At 40.6% G+C, this 21,865-nt stretch overlaps 1 protein-coding gene across 16 annotated transcripts in view; it reads right to left on the bottom strand.

Moving 5' to 3' along the window:
- The window catches only part of ATXN2 (ataxin 2), a 51,240-nt gene that overhangs the window by 2,131 nt on the left and 27,244 nt on the right, over nucleotides 1–21,865 (bottom strand). For 7 of the 16 annotated variants that reach the window (XM_083804176.1, XM_083804184.1, XM_083804177.1 and 4 more), the window contains 12 exons: nucleotides 21,550–21,738; nucleotides 20,673–20,780; nucleotides 19,937–20,007; nucleotides 18,914–19,221; nucleotides 18,360–18,423; nucleotides 18,107–18,259; nucleotides 16,735–16,801; nucleotides 14,555–14,739; nucleotides 13,865–13,997; nucleotides 9,453–9,506; nucleotides 4,089–4,234; nucleotides 2,965–3,192 (listed from right to left, as the gene is read on the bottom strand). In XM_083804176.1, the coding sequence (XP_083660302.1) occupies nucleotides 2,965–3,192; nucleotides 4,089–4,234; nucleotides 9,453–9,506; nucleotides 13,865–13,997; nucleotides 14,555–14,739; nucleotides 16,735–16,801; nucleotides 18,107–18,259; nucleotides 18,360–18,423; nucleotides 18,914–19,221; nucleotides 19,937–20,007; nucleotides 20,673–20,780; nucleotides 21,550–21,738 (1,706 nt within the window). The remainder of the gene's footprint in view (nucleotides 1–2,964; nucleotides 3,193–4,088; nucleotides 4,235–9,452; nucleotides 9,507–13,864; nucleotides 13,998–14,554; nucleotides 14,740–16,734; nucleotides 16,802–18,106; nucleotides 18,260–18,359; nucleotides 18,424–18,913; nucleotides 19,222–19,936; nucleotides 20,008–20,672; nucleotides 20,781–21,549; nucleotides 21,739–21,865) is intronic. The other 9 variants (XM_083804188.1, XM_083804189.1, XM_083804178.1 and 6 more) reach the window with 3 other exon arrangements.

The following is a 21,865-nucleotide window of genomic DNA, read 5'->3' as shown; positions in this document are numbered from 1 at the left end:
ACATTCTTTCATGGCTCCCTGCCCTAGAAACCACTCTCCGGTGACCTGTGCCTGCACTATCTTTCATCTAAGCAGTCATTCTAAGATGAGTGATTTCATCCCTTTATACTGTTAGGTCAGCTTTGTTCTGTTTCCAGTTAAGCTCATCACAGTTAAGGTCCTTGAGTAATCTAAGCAATCATAGTTAAGTCTCAGCAGAAAAAAGGAGATTAATCTTCGTTATGGCTGATCACCTTCTGGCAAACAAGTTCAGTAACTTGTCAGTTGGCTTCTTTAGCTCAGAGTGGTTCAGAACTCTAGAGATTGTCAATTGTTTTAAAAATCTGGTAAGCACTAGTTTCTTAAAAGCACAAAACATTAAGGAACTCCTAGAGCTTTCGGTCAGTTTGTCTTGGAAAAAAATGTATTTGCATCTAAGGTTTGCTTTGTCCTTCTACCATACCCCATTAACAGGGCACTACGGTGCAATAATCGCAGCCTCACAAGTTTCACAGGCCAGTAAAGACAAATAGCAGGTAGTGGCTATAATTTTATTTCTTAAAGACAAAAGGGTTATTTGACTCATCACAGACATTTCTCAAACTCTTTATCAGACTTACACTCTATTAATAGCACTCGAGAAGCCTTTAAAGGCAGGAACTGCAATTCAAATCTCACTCTTGCTCTAAAAAAAGGCTTAGAAGATAAGGCTGTGAAACAAAAATACCTTTCAGGATCAGCACCATTTTTACTTTGACAAACATGCTATTATAGCAGCCAAAACTATAAAGCAGCTATTCATATAGCAGTTGTATTCAGTACAGACACAAACTGGATAAAAATTTCTGCTGTGGCTCAAACGCTTTACAAATTGGAAGCTGACAGTACTTTGTAATGAATTTTCAAGTACTGTTTCTCAAGTGAGATATATCTAACAGCTCGATTCATCTGATAACCTAAAGGGAAATTCAACTGATCCCCTGTGTTAGCCGAACTGAATTTCCTACTACATATTTCACAATGGTGCTCGGCAGTTGGAAATCGCACTACTGAGAAGCTATTAAATCCAGTGATTAGTTTCCCCACCATGGAATAATTACACGCATTTAAAACTTCTTACAGAACTGTAGTTATTCCTTCATTAGAAAATTTTGAGGGAACTACTTCATTTCAAAAAAAGTCAGCCTGGTACAAATATTGTGGATTATGGATTGTAGTTTTCATCCTAAAAAATTACAGCAGAAAAGACTGCGTAAGTCAAAAATTAAGGATAAAGCAGGCTTTGCCTGTGATTGTTAAAAAACCCTGACTAAGCAGTCAGTTCTGACTAAAAGTTGCATCTGATTTCCTTTAGCAAGGTTTGCTGATGAAGTGCTTGGCACACGGAAGGAAGACAATGGCCGCATCTACAGCGCAGGCAGGGGCCTGGCCACAGTGTGTACAGCACAGTTCCTCTACGGGTTTACCTTCAAGTTGACTTTGAAACAAACATGTTTCACATTTCAAGGCACAGCACTGAATATGCCACTCACCCACAAGCTTCCAAGACCCTTCTGAAGGGCTACATGCGGTATTTCGAGGCATCTTGAGAAGCTCTACAACCTAGGCATTCACACCAGTGCCATCATGCCAGAGCAGAGCAATAGCTCGTTTAAGCAGAGAGTCTTGCTTCTGGCAGAAACCAGAGCCTGGGAGGATGTGGCAAGGTGCTACAATAGCAGTAGTCAAGTTTGGACATCCTCTTTATCCTCCCACAGTACAAAAGCAGAGAAATTAAAAGCCTACTGGAATTAAAAAGCTAAAAACTCAACATCAGTAAAAACAACTCTTAAAACAGCTACTAATTAGTTTGCTTAACTGGCCGTGCCAGGAACCAAAACAAAGGTTTTACCAGAATTCAGTAAGGGACTGCACACCTATCAGACTAACCTCCCTACCCACTAGTTAGTCTTGCTATCCCAAACTACTGTTAGCCTGTATGAGAAGGCGTAAGCCAGATACCAAGTACTTATCTGAAGATGCAATTGTGCAGGCAAATTACTGATGAACTGTCCGCTCCTTGACAAAGCTCACTAAATCCATGAGATTTAGTAAACATCAGAAAATCTTTGTAACGCTGCTTTACATGGAGCTCTTGATTAATCAGTCATGTGCTTCCCTTCCCAAAATCCTTTTTTTCAGTGAGTTGACCACAAGAGAGCAGTTAAGAGAAATGGGTTTCTGATCCTGAAGCAAAGACTGTAGTTAAGTTGCCCGACAATCGCTGGGGTTCTCCTGCAATACATTTAGATCCACACAGACACACACACACACGGTTTTCTCTTTCAGCAAGGATTGTCTTGCAATCATCTGAACTGAATCTCACCTATCTCCCATTGCAGTGCAGCCTTATTACTACCCAGTAATCCTTCGTAATATCCTTTACTGAATGTACTTGTGTGAATTCGGCTACAGCGCAGAGCCTACAACTGCCACCAAAAGCAGCAGTTCAGCTTTCTTCCACTCAGTTCTCGCCTCCGACCCTCCTGCGCGCCAGCTCTTCCTGTGATCATGCAGTGAACCCGAGTAGTGAACTGATTTGACTGAGAAGCAGCCTAAAATAGGGGTAGGGGGGGCACGCTTCAGTTGAATCACGTCCCCAGTCTGGTTTGCTGCATGGCCAAACAGTCCTGTGAGCAGAATGGTGGGGCAGGACAAGAATGGGAGTCGGAACTGGGAAGAGAGCTCAACTTCTTTCGGTAGCAGTGCCAGCTTAAGATGTCTTCATTAAACTACAGTTGTAGATGCACTGGGTGTTGGAAGCTGAGGTCCAAATATCTTGTAAAATTCTAAAAGAAAGGCAATGTACAGACAGAAACCTAAAGTAACACAACAGGTAGGTTTGTGCTGAGAGGTGACAGAATGGAAATCACTTCAGCAGGCCCAACTGTCCTATCTTTGTGGCATTAAGACATTTAGTCTTGAAGGTTGTTAAACTGTGTTTACCTGGGGGACATGGGCCATGTGTGGCGGATTGGTATATGCAGGTTGAACATGGGAGGGATGAATGGTGAAGACTGTTTGTTGTGCTGTAGGAAAACTATTTTGTGGAGACTGCGTATTGGAGCCTGGCGTCATGGAAGGTGGGGTTGGAGCTAGACCTGCGTGGTAAATTGCCGACTGCTGTTGTGGGTTTGCCAGGTGGAGTGCCTGAGCAGCCTGGTGCTGATGATGCTGCAAAAAAAGATAGTACATCAGTGAGGTTTACGTTACGGTCTAGAAGTGAGACATTTATTCTGGAAACTAGTGTAAGAAAGGCTTGCACAACTCCTGATATTCAATCTTTTAAGTGGCAAATCTAAGGATCACCGAATCTATGGTGACAAGAAAACTCACTGCAATTCCTCCAAGCTCATTTTTCTCCTTGCACTAGAGAGTCGTGTGAGCAGGAGCCTGGAAAATACATGTGTTGACCAGAACCGTGGCTGCCAGGTAAAAACAAGGAGACCCTGAAGCCTGGAAGCTGGATATACTTCACAGCTACACTTGGAGCAGCCCAAAGTCATTACCAGTAGGTAGCTATGGCAGGCAGCATTATCACAAGTACTATTTTGTTTTCAGCTGCCTGCCTTTGAGGAAATACAAATCAAACACTTCTCAGCATTATTCTTCTTCTTCTAATTCTGACTCCACTCACATTACGCTGTGACAAAATGATAAGCCTTTCTTAATCGTAACATGAAAACAAGCTGTACATCATCCCCCATGAGGAGGGAGAAATGAAAGGTTAGGCTCAAATGCTGGCCATTGCTAAGGAAAAGGGACTGACAAAAGCTTTCCTCCTAGCTTATCTAACAAATTATGCCATGGGCCTACAACATTTGAGTCCTGGCCGTTGCAAGCAGAGAAGAACGAGATGGTATCTCTCTGCTTCCTCCCTCCTAGAAAGCATGGGAATCTGGACAATTCCTGCACGAGATCCACCACGTGCTGGTGGTTTGGGCAACTGCTCCCATCATTTTTCCTCTCAAGAAATCAATAGATCGATGCGAAGTAACAGATTGATGCGATACCTTCCAGTAGGGTGTGTTAAGTACAATTTAAAGACATTCACTCCATTAAGCTGTTACCTGCACGGGGCTAGGAGCAGGGTGGCTTCCAGCATGTTGGCTTTGCTGCTGGCCAGTTGGTGTGGCAGAAGGCTGAGGATGCGGAGGATGCGGATGCAGGGTAGCATTAGGGTGGGCATACTGCTGAGCAAGTGAGCCAGTGGAAACTAGGATGAAAAAGAAGAATATTTAACAACAGACACAAAATATACACCTCATCAAGTCACCATCTGCACTTGAAGATTTCACTATACCTCTAGCACGCTGCAAGAATATTCCCTCCCCCTTCTAAAAAAAATTTATCTTGCAAATAGCTGAGTATCTTACCTTGTGTTCATGTAGTTTGATTTTGCAGGGAAGTCTATAAATAACCATAATTAGACAGTTCATCTTCCCTAGTTTGACAATGTAACAGATACTACATATAAGAAAAGTGGTATTTCATCTTTTTTTTTTAAATAGGCCAGTTTGAAATATCAATTTTATAATTTCCATACAATTTAGTTTTTTCCTGAAATATACTTTAAAAAGCTGTTACAAGCCATTTTTATTTCCACCATCCAAAAAATTATTTGGCCTTATACCTGGCTAACCTCACCATGCTACTCTTCTGGAAATTGCTCACAGTACAGTCCATGTAAAGTACACGCCTTGCATGTATACTAAAGAGCTACAGGGACACACAGAACATACATAACAGCTGAGACACCGAGACTCCTGGAGTGTCTAATTTTTGCGGAAGCCAGTATCTTGCACTAAAATATCTTTCCTTTCCCCTCTAGGCCAATTACAGCACTTTTCTGGATCACCACCATTCTGTGAGCTTCTCAACACTGCCATGAAATTCTTAATTTCTTGAAACGGTAGCAAATAAGGTATGAAATTCCATAAAAGGGAAAAAATATAAAACTCACACAAGTGAAAAACCATCTGTTGCTATAGCCATACCAGTCTCCAACAACAAACCAGTATCAACAAGCCCCTGTCTGAGGAGTCCTGCCCAGTTTTGCTTCAAAACAGGCCACACTGAATTACACCACCCCCTTTTTTTTTTTTTAATCTGAAGGAATCTAAAAAGGTATGAAAAGCTGTAACAGCAAGACTTCCTTTAAACACAAAGCATGCAACTAGAACGCAAGACCCTGAAAACAAATGAAGATGCGCTGCCTATCCCCTCTGTCACTTTTAGATCTCGTGCAACAACCAGCACACAGCCTGCTCTTACACTTCTGCACAGACAACGTGCACTGCTCTTCCCAGCACCGCAGCTCAGAACAGCGAGGCTAGCTTTGCTGACCATATTGTTGAGACAAATAATCAAAACAAACTATCAACCTGCTCCTGAGCCTGCTCCCTGCACGTGCTCCTTAGTTGATCACGTACGTTTTTGTCTTTCTGACCACAGTTAATCGCTGCTCACTACGGGGTTACAGCTTCTTTCATGGGGATTGTAGTACATGAGAATTTGAGGGCCGATGAAGCGCCTTTCTGCAGAGTACTTTTAGAAGTGCTTTTGTTTGTTGTGTTGTTTGCAAGGTAGAGTGTTTTGGTAGCATTTTCTTCCTTTAGTAAACAAACCCTAAAGGCAGGGCACGGGGAGTAACTTCAAGTGCAACTGGTGTTGCAGCCACCTTGCCTGCATGTTCGTGACTAGGGAGATGTAGTGCCTCACGTTTGCAAGCAGCTCTTTGCTGCAGCTTCTGAAGAGCTTCGCTATGTTGGGTTCTACATTCATGAATGCACAGGACTGCCTGAACACATATAAAGGATGAAAGACAAAACGGGTGGAGAAAATGCACAAAGACGTAGCTGCATCTGAAAGCACAATACCGTGGATCAAAAGCAAGTCTCAGCAACCACGCTGTGCCTTGGCACACCACCATCCCGTGCAAATACTTGCTTTCCTCCAGTCTGGCTTGCTATAAAGCTTACAAATACTACTGCTAAAATATTCAAACTCACTCGAAAGTATGCATACAGTATCTTTTTGCCTAATTGAGATTTTTCTCCTTGTACACGTCATTATGAAGGTTTCTCCTTTTTGAAATAACTGCTTACCACATTTAACTTAATCCCACCCAGCTGTCTTGAAAACTCTACTAAACCTTCACTGAGCCAATAGTCTAACAGCTTCAGGCCATTAATGATGAATTTCATATACATTTGTAACCCTAAATTCTTGCACAGTAGTGTACTTATGCATGACTATACTCATACATTATCAGCATTTCTGATTCAGGGACGTTTTTGGAAACACCTCCATATTTTCAATGGGCACTAGCTGAACTATTCATCTTCTGCCACAAAGATCACTTTGTTACACTTCCAAATGCAAGGAAAGTCATTGTTTTTTCGTATCACTACTAAAATTTATTTTGCAGCAGCATCTGCACCACGTTTGTATTTTATACAGCTTCCAAACACCGCTCCTTCTTACAAGGGCTACATGAAAATTATCAAGAGACACCGATGGTTTTCACATTATGAAGTCTACTGTTTCCTACAGTAAGAAAATTTCTTAACCTCATTAATATTCAACACTCTGAAGAAGGCCAGAAGTTATTATCTCTGTCAAAGTAATAGAAATAAATGCAGAGAGGGATTCACTTGTTTGCCAAAGGGCATGCTACCAGAAATCTGCCTTCCTCAGCTCTCGTTCCGCTGCCTCAGCCACAGAGTTGGCATGCCTGACTATAAACTGCCTTCAACCCCATTCAAGAGGTTTTCAAGTGTACGTGAAAATTAATTTCAAGTCATAAGATATTCGAGGCTTCCCACATCCTGCCACACTACTTGTTAAGAGCCCCAGAATAATGTGGTACTCCCTGAAACCATTACTGCGATTCATCCTTCACTTCTTTATAGCCCAGAGAATAATAAACCAAGTTACTCTGAAGCAGATACATTATACAATGAAACCTCACAAGGAAGAATTTCACGGTCAGGAAACGAGTCAAACCGAGGAACAGTACCCCAAAGAACAGGGGAGGGGGTGAAGTGCCATAGCAGCAGCTTCCATAACCTTCTAATTTCTTCTATCCATAAGCTTTGCACACTGAATTTCAGAATTCATTCCTCTAGCTTCTCCTCCTCTCCCCCATTTTGTTTTTAGTAATTACTCCCCAATTAATATCCTCTCCAAATTCAGTTAAATCAAGTTCAGATGATGCTGCAAATTAAGTTTTAATAGTAATAATAAAAGTAGGTATTTTGACTCCTATCTACATCCTGGACAGATCCTGTATACAAATCAAGAGCGATTCAGGAAGAGCGGCAGCAGGTCTGAAATAGGTGCCCAGATCTATCTGAGCTCAAAACCAGCATTCAAACTTCGACTTTAGAAAAATAGAAGAATTTCCATGTTTAGCTGCTGCAATTAATAGTTCACAACAAATCAGTGAAATCTATGAGCTACTTAGTAAGCCTGTGAAAGAAGCCTTGCAAAACAGTCATGAGAAATTCACCTTCAAAGCCGTAACTAAAACATTTTTACTGCAACATTTTCTCTGTTCATGAAAACAGCTTGCTATGTGTATCAAATACCAAATGGCATGAAAGGAGGGGGGAAAAAAATAATGAATAAAATCACAAATTATCCAACATTTCCCCCAGTGTCAGCACTTTGGAGATTTTCCAAATGGCCATCTTTCAACCACGAAAGCACTGAGAAAGCTCTAGGAGAGGACAACTCAGTTCTGCGTAGCTCCTTGCTGTAAGGAACCCCAGCTCATTCCAGCAGAAACACACTGCTTTGCACCCATTAAGCTGGAAGTTCCTCTCCCCAAGAAATACTCCCTGAGCCACCCTGTTTCACTTCGTCTTTTTGACCAAGTCGTTTCCTGACATGAGATATTTAACTGAACTAACCTTGGGAGGGGACACAGTGAAGGTAAGTCATTCAGTAATGAAGTGAGCAAAAATATCAGATGCATTGAATTAATGAATTCAGCTCTACAAACATGCAGCCTATGTTTCCGAGAGGCAAACAAAAAAAGAAGTCAGCTATCAAACCCAGCAAAAGAGCTGAAATTAAGAGGTCAGAACAGCAGAAATCAAGCAGAACTCCCAGCTGCAAGGGTATATACAGAAACCATATCGTGTAATTTCTTATTTCCCTGGTAGGAATCTCAATGCTGCCAATGGTGGTCATCGTTGGTCATCATCCAAAGATGCACTGAAGAGCCTATTTTCAAGAACTGACCAGTGAACAAAATTCAAAACTATTGCCAGACCCAGTAAGATGGTGAGGATAACTACATTTAAAAGACCTGAATGGTAGGAAGCAAAGAAATAGCAATGTTTCTTTCATAATATAAACATTTACAGAAGGCATTTTACACAGGTATAGTGGACTTCACTCCAAAGATTATCCACTGAAGGAACGAGCTTCTTACAGTTATTTCAGTGCACCAAACCAAGATGCATGAAAACAGTACAGGTCAGCATCCTACAGCACTAGTTCACATAAAACCAGTTCTGCACAAGAAACACACAGGAAATCTTTTCCAGACGAGATTTTTGGAGAACAAATGGTATTTCTCACACCCCTCTTCCATCAGTTAGCTCAAAAAAAAAAAAAACAAACCCCAAACCCACAACCAGAAGAGTGCCTGGCATAGGCTGCAGAGACTTGCAGATGGACCCAAGTCTCACTGCAGGACAGGAGCAAGCCTGAGACAGCAGTGCTCCTTCCCCACGCCTTGGCTGACAACTACAGCTCACCCCGCAGCCCTGCTGAGCTCCCCAGAGGGCTCCCCCGAACACCAGAGGCAGTATTGCCGATGCTGGGGAGGAAGCGCCCGGTGCCACACACCTGCAAGGGGCCCTATCCAGTCACTCGTTGAAATAGCGACCAAGTACGGGGCTCGCTGCACGCCTCCAGTGACACCGCAGTAGCTGTGGGAAGCTTCCTTCGCCCTCGCTGCAGCTCAGGTTAATTCCTCCCAGGGGCTCAGCGCTTGAGCCACAGCTTTTTAAAGTGATGAGGCACAAGACGCTTCTCCTTTTAGGAAGTTCATTAACTCACAAAGTCTTAAAGTCCCATTTGGAACTCCCGAGGGAGTTCACCTCGGTTTTAAGCAAAAGTTGTCCGCACATAGCACTCATTTCTGGTTGCAGATGAAGAGACTGGGTAGTAATGATAAAGATTACTCAGCACATAAAATGCCGTTTAAAAAGAAAATTGACAAAAATCCGTTTCCTGTGGTACATTAAATCCGTTCAGCTTCACCTCCCCCCTCTACTGAAAGGAACTTTCCTGCATTTTCTACATGCTGGTTTGGTGCAAGGAAACTTGTTCCCTCAACACGTCCCATTCCTTTAACATCTGTTCTTTAGATAGTGCTTTTCTGTACAATCAAAATTAGTACAAAAAACCCAACTCACTGGCAAAGTAGAAAGAAGGGCCTGTCTCCTTGCTGTATGGTATTTTGGGACATGCTGAATTTGGGAAATAGAAAGGTAAATTAGCCTCTTGCCGTGTGCATGCTTCCCGTCTTCTGGAAAGGTCAGCGTCTTTTTTTCTTTCCCTTTTTTTTTTTTTTAAATATATTGTAGAATCATGCAGATATTTTTATTTACTTAGTTGATATTAGGGTTGGATATTTAGTTTTTACAACTGAGCGGAGATGAAACAATACAAGTCTCAGGTAAGCCTTCCTTCTAAACTCTGATAACTGAGGTCTTCAGTTCTTAATTTAGTATTAACATGAAAATAAACTTTATGTCAATTCGCAATCTATTACAACACACTGTAACAAGAAGGTTAAAGCGTAATTACATTAAACAACAAATCGCCCCCCTTGCTTTTTCAACTGTGTCACTGTCATTCTTAACAGTTCCAAGACACCTTTGGTGACTGGTTCACTCTTAGTCCCTGGAGAATCCTTTGAAGTTTATATTATATCCACCATTGTACTATCAGGGTAATAGAATTTACTCTACTGCTGAGACAGAAACCAGATAAAGTTAGAGACAATACCAGACCAGTAAAACATATGCAGAAGGGAAAAAAGGAAGGGAGAACGGGGACAGGAATGAGAGCACAAAAAACAGGAAATGCATCTGTATAAAACCAAGGCCTGGTTTTACACAAGTTTCTGTTTGCTTTTGTTTTTAAACACAAACGTAAAGTTTTTCAGAGGACTCCGGTTATCTAAAAACATAGGCAGTTCAGCAGCTACATGGTAAAACTAGCCGGCATTAATTGTCACAGGGAAATATCCACCCTCAGCTTAGATGACCAGGTTTGCTACCAACACCACGGGACAAGTTTGTGTCTGTGCGACATAGAAACGAGCAGTGAAACTGCAAACCGCGGCCAGCGAACTCGACCAGAGCCGCGATACTCGCGTCATGGATCACGCAGAGCCAACGCTTCCCAGAAAGATGTTACGTTCTGAGCCTACGTGCACTTCAGCAGGGTGAGAGCAACAACCCAGTGTTAAGGTACGTGCGTGTGGCAGCTAAAGGTGTGTGTACCGCTCCGCTCCAGCGGAACCTGCAAAGCTTTCCTTGGTAAGGCCATCTAAACGGCTCGCATCTCCAGAAGTTACAAGTCAAGGTGCAATAGGCATTGGTTGGTGGGAAGAGAGATGGTTGTCTGAACACCGTCCTTCCCCACTGTGTTCTGAGGGGGGGGAAAACCAGTGATTTAAACGCTCCTCTGCCGTGCGTTCAGGTGGGTCTGCTGGTGACCACGCTGCTTAGCTACTCTGCTTCTCTGGAGCTCTCGTCAGCAGTTTGGGAAGCAGAAGCAGGCACCGTAATGACTGGCAAAGAAATCCCAGAAGTGCAGAAATATCCCATTAAACAGCATTGGACAAAAATATTTTTCTTGCGACTGGAGAAGTGCAGATCAACAAGTGTAAGTCACTACACGTATTTGGAATTGAGGTATCTCCTCACGAGACAGAAGGGAAAACAAAACCCAAGCTCTTGGCAGTGAGGGCACTTGGCTTAACGGATCAACAAGCATTTCTCTTCACTGACAGGCAGTTACTGCTCGCCACAGACATTCACTTATCCCAAACCATTAAGGGAGATGGAGTTCCAGATCTCATGAGAAAACGCTTCACACCTTCAGAATACCTCATAAGCAGTGCCCCCCAACCCCCGCGTCTCAGTGCGGTTGTCCTTGTAGACATCTTCTTTCTACCACATGCACAGGGAAAAAATTGAGTGAATTTTGCAAGAATTATCTCAAAGGAAGCACCGGTACCTTGAAGGACAAAAGGACACTGTAACCCACTGAATCCTGATATGAACAGGGGGAGGGAAGTCAAAGAATAAAAATAAAAATAGATCAGATTGCTATTTTAAAGAGCCAAAGGGAAATCTGAGAACTTGCTTGAGCCAATGCTCCAGAAATCAAAAGCAGCAGCAGTTGTTATAGGAAGTTGTTATTCTGGATTTTCAAACTGCTTTAACAAGAGGACCAGATTAGATTCAGAATCAGTGTGTGTTGGTATATTTAGTTCAGAGATACCACGGATAAACTCAAGATTCCCAAAATACTGAACGTAAGTTGTGAACACTCCCTCGTATTACCATTCAGAACTACCTGTCGCTCGGTCAGATGGGAACAATTCGAGCACGTTGCTCCTCATTTACTACATAAGCCGCATTCATCTATCGCCTTCGGCAAGTCTACATTTTTTCCAAGCAGTCACATATTGATAAACGGAAGCTGAAGTTAATATCTTCTAGATGGACACATTTTAAGGAGAAAAATCAGCCTAGGCAAGGTCTTCAAGTATTCAGCACATGAAAGCCTTGCAAAAAACTGGGAATTGAGACAGCGATACACTGCACCAGAAGCCATTTCACATGTAGCCAGCCGTAAATTTTGTAGGTTAAGAGTGCATTTGAGCCAATTCATGGTCACTAGGCAATACACATTCACACACGGCAAGAACATACTCTTAAAAAACGTGTCTCGTATGGAGTTCGTGATCCTACTGGGTTGAATATTTTCTATAAACAAGAATTTCAAGCGCTTGATCATTTACTGGGAAGGTGGGAGAACGTTTAGAAGAGCCACCAAGTAGCTATTTGAAAGAACACAGAAGGACATGCAATTTCTGTAAATTGGGTGCTCTTGGAAAAGTAACGTTTAAATTACATGGAAGGAAATACTAAAGAATTCTCAAATTTTGACCCAGCTTAGCTGTGTGTACCAGTAGGTAGTCACCTACCTACAACAGATAAGCTACAAAACCAACACAAAGTGAAAACTGTTGACTTAGAATATCAGTGGGAAAAAAAATATGCAGACATCCGATCAAAGCTAAACAAGGGAATGGGCTTACACTTCAATGCTGCAGAACCCAGTGCTTACAGAAGATAAGGATGGTGCACAATGGGAAATCGCTAGGAAGTAACAAGCAAACATTTTGAATGAAGTCTCACATATTCTCTCATGTCTAGTTTTATTTTAATCATGATTTGAGAGAAGGGTTTTCACCAATAAAGGTCTGAAAGCCTTTGATCATTCACTTAATCAGAATTCTATTTAATCTAATGAAAAAGCAAACAGAAGATCTGTTTACATGGACACCTCAAGCACAAGAGTTGAAAAGATCAAAGTAATACAATTAGCAAGGACCTGTGAGAGAAGGACTTAATCTCTAAGAGTAACTTCCATTTCAGCTTCATCACAAATGAGCTGAAGCGTTCTTTCTCCAAGTGTTAAAACAGGCCTCTGTTATTTTTGTTTCTTAGCTATGAAACCACACTACTGCAGAGACCTGACAGGATGTTTTCAGATGGGTAAGACACCGACTTGTTTAAATCAAAATTAATTTCACGCTAAACTTTAAATTTTGTTTTTAGCCTCGTTCAGTTTTCGTGACACACCATGGACTTCCATTAAGTAGCAGCGTAAAACTAAGCACCGGAAAACATACAAAGATGTCTAAAGGTACAGAAAATCTTTTATTAGAATCTAAGTCAATAATATACGTGACCCAATAAAAGTCTTCCTCAGATGCTGTAACAAGTATTGAAATGCCATGTTTTCAAGAGACCATCTGTCTTTTTGACATTTAATGACAATTTCCAAGCCTTCTAGCAACCTTGATTCTACCTATTTCAATAGCATGTTTTGCAGCGAGGTTTTTCCTCCGAATTGGGCATTACTTTATCACACATTTATAATGCTTTAGAAGTTCTTCACATTATAGTTTGTAACAAGGTAACCCACATTTTCAGCATTTCACTGTAAGTGAAATATGCTCGTCTGATAATGCTGGAGACTAATTTTCAAAGTCAAAGCAACACACGAGTTATTTCATAGACTTAATTCTTGACTTACCAAAAAAGAAAGGTAAGCAACACAAGTTTTATTTTGCTCAGACAGAAGTGTTCATACTGTTAATAATGCTAGTAGTATCATAAAGACAGCATTTCACTAGTTGTCAGAACTAAAGTCAAGTTTTGAAACTGAGGTCATAGCCTTGCGGTAAAACCAGTCCTACTTATAAACAAGAAACAATCAAGGGATGTTGTGTCAAGGGCATCAAGAGAACTTGAACGAACTTCTTTCAGCAGATATTCGTTAGCAGCTCCCAGCTTGAAATTTCATCTTGGTCACTGGCATCCTACTGAAATCAGCATACTTGAGTTTTCATTTTAACCAGGTGGCTCAGTTTTCAACGCTTTGCTCATCACCTTATGATATATAAACCACATCTACTGGTGTAATCTGAATGATACCCATATTTGAAGCTCGAGATTAAATATATCCCTGCACAACATAAGAACTTAAAAAGTTACATATAACACAAAACGTTTCCTACCATACATAGCATGCGTCTGTTCATGCGCACCATACTGTGTTGCAGAAGAAGATACTAAACCAGGCTGTGCATGTGTTGGTGGTGCCATCATTCTAGCGTTGCCCTGTATTACAGGGCTATAAACATGAGGATGCTGCATTCAACAAAAATAAGAAAAACAGACAGTTAATTGGAGGATCATTACAAGAAACTAGTCTGATCTAAACAATAATTGTGTATTTAGAAACAGCAATAGCTTGGCCTTACTAAAACGCAGAGCAAACTAAAGATCTCATATTACAACAATTATCCCTGTTGTTTCTAAAAACGAAAGGACATTTTCTGCAGTGGGCTAGAAACTGACAAAAACCACCAGCATATCTAATTTCTGCCATTCTAATATCATCATTATATATTTACGCAATTACATGTGTGTATTTATAAAAGCCCTTGAAGTATAAATAGTTTGTTTTTAGAGAGCATAACTAGGAGATGCCCTGCCCATGACCTAAAAGGAATTGCCCCAAAAGCTAAAAAGGTAGTACCAATAACAGGTATCAATAACAAGTGACAACTTCTAAACTGACTGTAGAATTTGTTGCAGGCTTTGAAGCACATTACAACAGCAAGTACATGACTGGAGACAATATGGTATTTAGGACTGAGCCACTTAATTATTAGACTTATCGCATCCACTAAACAGACTCTTACCTGAGACTGGTAGTGTGGCACATGCTGCACAAGAGGCTGGTTAGGAAACTGTTGGGGACTATACGCAACATATTGTGTTGAATAAGCAGGTGGCGTAGCTACAATTGGAGGGCCTGCAGCTGAGGCAGGATGCATCATGGTGCTCTGATGATGTTGGTCTTGCCGTTGCTGTGGCATATTTGGTACTACAAAGCAAAGAGCACCTCACATTAGAAACACGGGATGAAGAATGTTAGTCTTCCTGAAAGGTTTTACATTACAGCATCAATGTGACCAAGTAGAACATCCTCGCCCCTCAACCTTAAACCACTTAGAGCTCTAGCATTAGAGCTCTATCAAAAAGAAGTTCATTAAAAAAAAAAAAAAAACAAGACACATTTGATTTTCATCACTGCCTTTTTGCCACGTATATGGCCACAAACTCAGGCCTGCTTTTTTTGTGAAAGAAGGAAGGTGCAGGGAGAAAAAGACTGACAAGAATCAAGAACAGAAGAGAGAGGTTATACCAGGATACCTACATTACTCAGATTTGATCCTGTCCCCTTCAAAAGGCTTAATTTATCCACTATCAGAACTACTCAGCAACTGCTCCGTCAACTGGAAAGCTGAGTCTGTTAAAATTACTTGTGCTCATGGCTGAGGAGAATAGAATAAAGGTCTCCATGCAGCTGCAGTATGAGGTATTTGCATCTTTTAAGCTCTATGCTATCCCTCAGGATAGCCAAAAACATTTAGGTTACAGTCAACACTGAAGGGGACAAATCAACTTATAGGGAGAAAAGGAATAGGAATAATTAGAGGGAGGAGAGATTAAGAGAGCAGAGCACTGCAGTGTGGGACTACCTGAGCTATCCTGGTAAAAAGACCGACTGAACCACAGCGGCGAGGCACTCTCAGAACAGACTAATTTAGCCTACTAAGCAACAGGGCGTGATAGTTCAAGGTGAGCTCCAGCTTGCTGCAGTGAGACTGCAACTAATAACTACGCTAACTCAAGCACCTGTAAAGTCCACTGCAGCGTGCAATGTTGACAGACCCCTTAGAGAGAGGAAAAGAGGGAAACGTTGAAGATGTCAGGAAATTCACTCAATAATGATCATGTTTACGCTGCAAATCAATAGAAAAAAGTAAATACGGGGCGCAACTTGAACAGGGTAAAGGCACTGAACTTTAACACAAGCAGCTCCTTCAGGCCTACGCTGCACACAAAATGGACATATGGAGGAAATAATGACACTCAAGAAAGGAATTCAGAACAGGAGAACAGCCTCACAGAGCAAGCGAGTAGACAGCAATAGACTTTTGATTAAAATAATCAGCATTATCAACCACAAGATTTCATGAGTCAGGCCACAGTAAAGTTAGTGCGTTTCAAAATAGAAATACATTACAAGTTTTTGTCTTCCCTACTTTCATAAAGGCTACTTGTTTATTTCTAAACAGCAGAACTGCTCTTTTAAACAATTTCCTCTTCCAGTGACTGGAGCTGCAGCACTGGAATCTATCATCATGAGACGCTGTGTAATATTGCAAGAAAGCATGCACTGCGTAGAATTAGACCATTATTTGAAACATGACTATAAAAAAAGACCATCATTTTTCTGCTCCTACACTGCACTGCAGAGATGAGAGTGCATCCCACCACACGTTCGCATCAACACGGCCACAGGTGTCACTTGTTAAAAATGCGGTATTGTTAGTCCAGCTGTTCAGCTACTGTTGCAGAAGGAATACAAAAGAACAAACTGGAACCAGCAATAAGCTCTTTGCAGAAGAGTAACAGCACACTCTTTCTGAAGAAAGAGATTTTTCTTGTTGACAAAAATACCCCGTGAAGGCACCATTCAGGGCTCTGCTGCACACCAGTACAAAGCAGTTCCCTTTTTTAACATTTCTGTAACACTTACGAAGTATAGGAGAAATCAGCTTACCCAAGTGTTCCAAGTAACAGACCTTTTCCAGTTTGTCAAATCAAATTCCAAAACAAGCAACGCCACGCTACTCAAACTTATGATTTGAGCTGCGTTAGCTTATCTGGAAATGCCTAAGTATTTCCACTTAGTTGCCTTTATTAAAAATAGTATTTAAAATATCAATCAACATGGATTAGAAAACAATCATTTGTTATTTTATTCATGCTGCATGCAGACTAAGAACCAAACAGGCAGTATTATTCTCACCTTTACCTGCTCTATATGTCTTGGCTTGGTTCACTGGCATGGGCGTCATGGGAATAGGATACAAAGGCTGAAACAGAAGCAGGAGTTTAAGCTATGATATTCTTTTAAAAAGTGTGTGTATGCATGTGGCTGTTTGTTGGGGTGGGGGCCCTGCTCAGCTGTGATATGTTTTACTCTGAGCCAATAAAAAAAAAAATCATTAGCCTCTAATGATATTAGAAGCTATTTTTTCTCTAAACTTTATGGTCATAATTAGGTGACAAACATTACAGAACTTTCTGCTATGCAAGTCTCCCCTGTGAAATGAGTCGCAACAGGAGTTACCATATCCTAGCTTTCAAACTCTTTCCAGAGGCAACTCACACAAATGTAATGCTAGATGTTAAAATATTTACAAGTTCAGTTCTTCACCAATGTCATATACGCTACTAGAAAAGAATCACTGTTACTAAAACCAAGCCAGTAACATTCTAGTGCATCTATTTTAACATTAGGAAAGATGCACAATGGCAGTCTGTAGATATTTGTTGGCTCTTTCAGCGTTTTATCATAAGATTCAAGTCTCACAGAAGTTTCTTTAGGAGGAATTCTTGTGACCTTTTGCAAGCTGATCACTAAATTACTTATTAAAGCATTTTGGACATACTGGGTATTTTCTTAACACATTATGAGAGCAAAGTTAGCACAAGTTTTATCCTTCCCCCAAACCCCAAACCTTCCACCACACAGTTAGGATTGTTAGCCACAAATTTTTAATCACCAGCAACCATTTGGTCCATAAGGAAAGGAAGAAACACTCCAGACTTCAAATAGGGTTTAGTGAACTTTGCCTAACCTATGGTATTTTCTTCTACCACTGTGATTAAGTCTGAATGTACAAACAACCAAGACCATATGGTTTGCAACAACCAGTCGAGTAATGCTAGTATTGCTACTTCAAGCAAAGTATTAAATCAGACAGCTTTATAGCAGAGTTAGATTTGAAATCCTAGTAATCTCTGCAACAACCGGAAATTAGTGGGACGCAGCTGGAAGCTAAGGACAAAAAAATGGTTGCTTAAAACTTAAGAAAGTAAGGCTATGCTTGGAGCACTGGGGAGGAATTCTGCACAGATTCACAACAAATATGAGTAACAGCTGTTGGAATTTACAAGTGTTTGAGACTATTATGCTATGTAGATTGAAAGACCACTGGGAAAAGTCGTTATTTACATAGCTAAAACTGAACAACAATGTAATTGTGCCCAATATTTATGACAGTGATACAGACAGTACTGTGCCACTGTCTTAACTGAGATCTCCTATGTCTCCCCAGTTGGCTGACAATCATCTGAAAAGCGTAAACGAACTGACATTACATGCTGCACTTTACCTGCACGCCTGGACTCACTGGAACTGGGTACATCATATTTGGTGCAAAACAAACAGGCTGAGTGTACACTGGAGTTGGCTGCTGATGACCCACCATGGAAGGGCTAGGTTGAGCTTGCGGACGAGGGGAGGTTGGTGTAGTAGAAGGCTTCGGCTACAAATAGAGTTCAGCAATGCATATGCAAGATTAGCTTGACCATACTCCAAGTAAAAGCCTTTGAGTGGATCTTTATAAGCAGTATGAAATAACTTACTTGAGCAAAAGATCGAGGGTTGAACTCTTTTGCATTAGGATTAAGTGTTGATTTTCTAACTTGCCTAAACATGAAGAACAACAAAAAAAAGATGTTCAGCATTATTCTTTTACGAGCATATCTGCAGAATGCCTAAACAATTAAAAAATTAAGATATGAAATGCCTCATTTCCTTCTGCAAGGCAGATTTTTGAGAACTCAAATATACATATATACAAAAAGTCCTGTTTACTGACAGCATTCTTACTATACTCATCAATAAAGTTTTCCTGCCGTTGGTGTTTCAGCTTACATGAGACAGGAAAACATTTAAATAAGCATTTAGATACCAACTAGGCATTGAGAGAACCAGAGTGCTACATGCACTTCTACCACTGACTCACGAGATGACTTTCTGCACAGGCACATCATTTGTTTTTTTCTCTGTATAACTACGAGAAAACTTACATTGACCATACCAACATTAAGATATTACATGTTCATAACAGCTTTTTTCTACACACAATTAAATGCTAATAACAGATTTGCTTATTCTAAAAGGCAGAGTTACTCACTCAGAAGTATCCTTCTTCTCTTCTTTATCCTCTTTATCTTGTTTACTTCCAGGCCCAGATGTCTGTACACCTTGTGAAGTTACCTCAGGCCCTCGCTTTTGCTCAGAATTATTACTTATTGATGGAGAAATACTTGGACTATTAGGTTTGCTACTGCCACCGTTAGAGTTAGTATTACTGCCAGTTTCTATGCTAGATTCTTTAGGGGTCGATTCTGTCTTTTCCTTAACTACATCTCTTGGTTTTTCACCTTCTCGTGTTTTATTTAGCAGCTGATCCACTGCATCTGAAGAGGAACTCGACTGTAACTGGAAAAAAAAAAAACCCAAGTTGTATATTCATTAGATTGGTATGCAAAACTAGGAGACGATCTAATGCTATCTCAGAGTAAGATACAGTCCCATAGGCCTTAATCACCTGGAAATGACCTTTTCAAACATACATTTCCATTTCTAGTAGGAAAAAAAGGATCTACAAGTACTGATAATGTTTTAAGCCTATACTGTGCAAGAAGCTGAATTATTCAGATTCGACTGACCTAAATGTTGATTAGGAAGTGACAGGAAAGCTTAAGACAACCCCTTGGACTCAGCCCCCCTCCATGTGATTTAACAGCAACTCTTGAAAAGCTGACCTGGTTTAGTAAACAATTATAACCTGGAAATGTGCAATGGATCAGCAGATACTTGTCTTCAATTTTCCTCAGCAAAACCCTCCATTAAACTTTCAAACACGCTCTTCCATACGGAGCATAAATGCATTAATTATTTGTACCTATCAACCACACAGGTTTTGAACAACATCTTCAGTGTACAGTATTTAAGTCAAAATACACACCTGTGCATTAGGCAATTGTACAAACAGGACTTAGCATTGAATTTTAGCATCAATTCTCATGGACATTTTCGTAAATCGAACACAAGTTTTAAGGACCCGTTTTCCATTAACACATGCAATGTATTCATCAAAGTAATCTGCACAAGAGAACTACAATACATTAAGTTAACATACATAGAAACTTACCCTAAAGTCATTCTTAAATTTCTTTAAATCGTCAATCTGTTTTCTATGTTCTGAAACAATTGGAGAGACACCTGCCGAATATAAGACCACAATTGTCCAAGCATTTCTAATTCAGGTTTTTATATACAACCCCCACATCTCTAAATTTGCAAAAACATGGCATTTGCATATCTAGAAGTGAAATACAGCTATACCACTTCATCTGTGAGTTGGTATAATCCCACGAACTACATGTATGAGCACACAAAAATACTCTGAAAACATGGCATTGCATAACTGCCATATCTATAGTTCTAACGCATCACACCAAGACAGAAGCCCTGAGGTACAGGGACTGCAGAACTCAGATGCATACAAAGAGGCACACAATAAAACCCTCAAAACATAACATGCCAGTGTTCCAGTAATATCAATTAAAGGTGAAACACTAAGGTGTCCAGGGTGTATATTAAAAAAAACACTGTGAGAGGAGGAAATAGATAAAATAAATAAATGCAAACATCATCCACATAAGCACCTCTGTACTTCAGGTCAATGAAATGAGTCCATGAGTCCAACACTTAAAATTGCAGCTCTCTGTCTCTTCAGAACTGCATGATCAAATGCTCCTTACAAATTATCAAAACAGATTGCCTCCAAGTCTTCCTTTAAATATTAACTAAACTAGTCAATATAGCAGGTTTAGCACTTGGAATCCTATGTTACTCAAGTACTTACAGAAACTTTTGATACGAACCTTTGCTTTCAGGTTTAGGAAAACTAGGAGAAGTCTCACTTGGTTTTATATTCTCCTTGTTTCCAGTTGCAGAATTTTGCCTCTGGTCCTGAAGCCTAGTATCTTTAGCTAGAAAAGAAATTGCCAAAGTTATTCTCTTATACACAACTCATGCTGATTAAAAAGAGATGACAAGATAGAACAGAAGAGAGACTTAACCATGTTTAGCTTACGTAAGAAAATCCCTGTTACACTTTTTCTGCTACCTAGTTAGGGCCTGGAGGCTTATCCTCCCCCCTTCCCCATCCTACTGTTATTAAGCCCAGTGAAAATGTCACAATCAAACATCCCTCACCACCACATCAAACACATCAAAATGTCCCAATCAAACATCCCTCACCACCACACAGATCCTTAACTAGGCTAACAGGAAAATGTAAAACAAAAGCAAATTATTTTCCATAGTCCAAGCTCTTCATACAGAATGCTACTGAGATTTGAGAGTTAGTTAAGACCTTTATGACTGTGCTCTTGAATTTCTTTTTTTCTCCTTTCATGAGGCTTAAAATATTCTTTGAAAGCAGTGGTCTATGGTTCTTTAAATGAGAGAACAGCCAAGTAACTGTCTGAAAAAAGTCCTCAGTTAGGTCAAACACCTATACATCCATACTCCCCGAAAGGCAGAAGAAATTAAGCATACAGGCTTACTAAAAAGCCTCTCCAATCTTATTTTAAAGCCATCATCATGAGGAAAAAAGGAACTCACTACATAGTGAAATTAAATGTATCAGTCAGAACTCTTCCCACCATTCAGAAAGCAGCTTTGCTCTGGTATAGACATATTCATTTCCAGGGATTAGGCAAGGGTTGCATTTGCCAGCTAGTGAGGGTTACTCACCTTCGCTGGAAGGGGTAACTGCTCTGTTGGAAGCAGGGCTGGCAGGTGTAGGAGAGGCAGCTGGAACAGGCATGGCAACAGATTCAGTGGGAATAGTACCAGGTTGAGGAGAAGGCAGAGCTGGTCCTGTGGGAGTGCTGCTTTGCCTTGGAGACCTAGGCCTGTGTGTTTTAGGGGATAATCTTGGAACTAGAAACAAACAGGAAAAAACAGTTATGGGATAAGTTTCCTCATCCGCTCAGAAGTTTGCTTATTTTAAAAATGACTAGGAACATGCTTCAAAATACTCAGTGGAACATTATATAGTGACTGAAAG

The sequence above is a fragment of the Anser anser genome, assembly GCF_964211835.1.
Source record: "Anser anser genome assembly, chromosome: 18".
NCBI classification, from domain to species: Eukaryota; Metazoa; Chordata; class Aves; order Anseriformes; family Anatidae; genus Anser; species Anser anser.
This window is presented reverse-complemented; position numbering and strand designations above follow the sequence as displayed.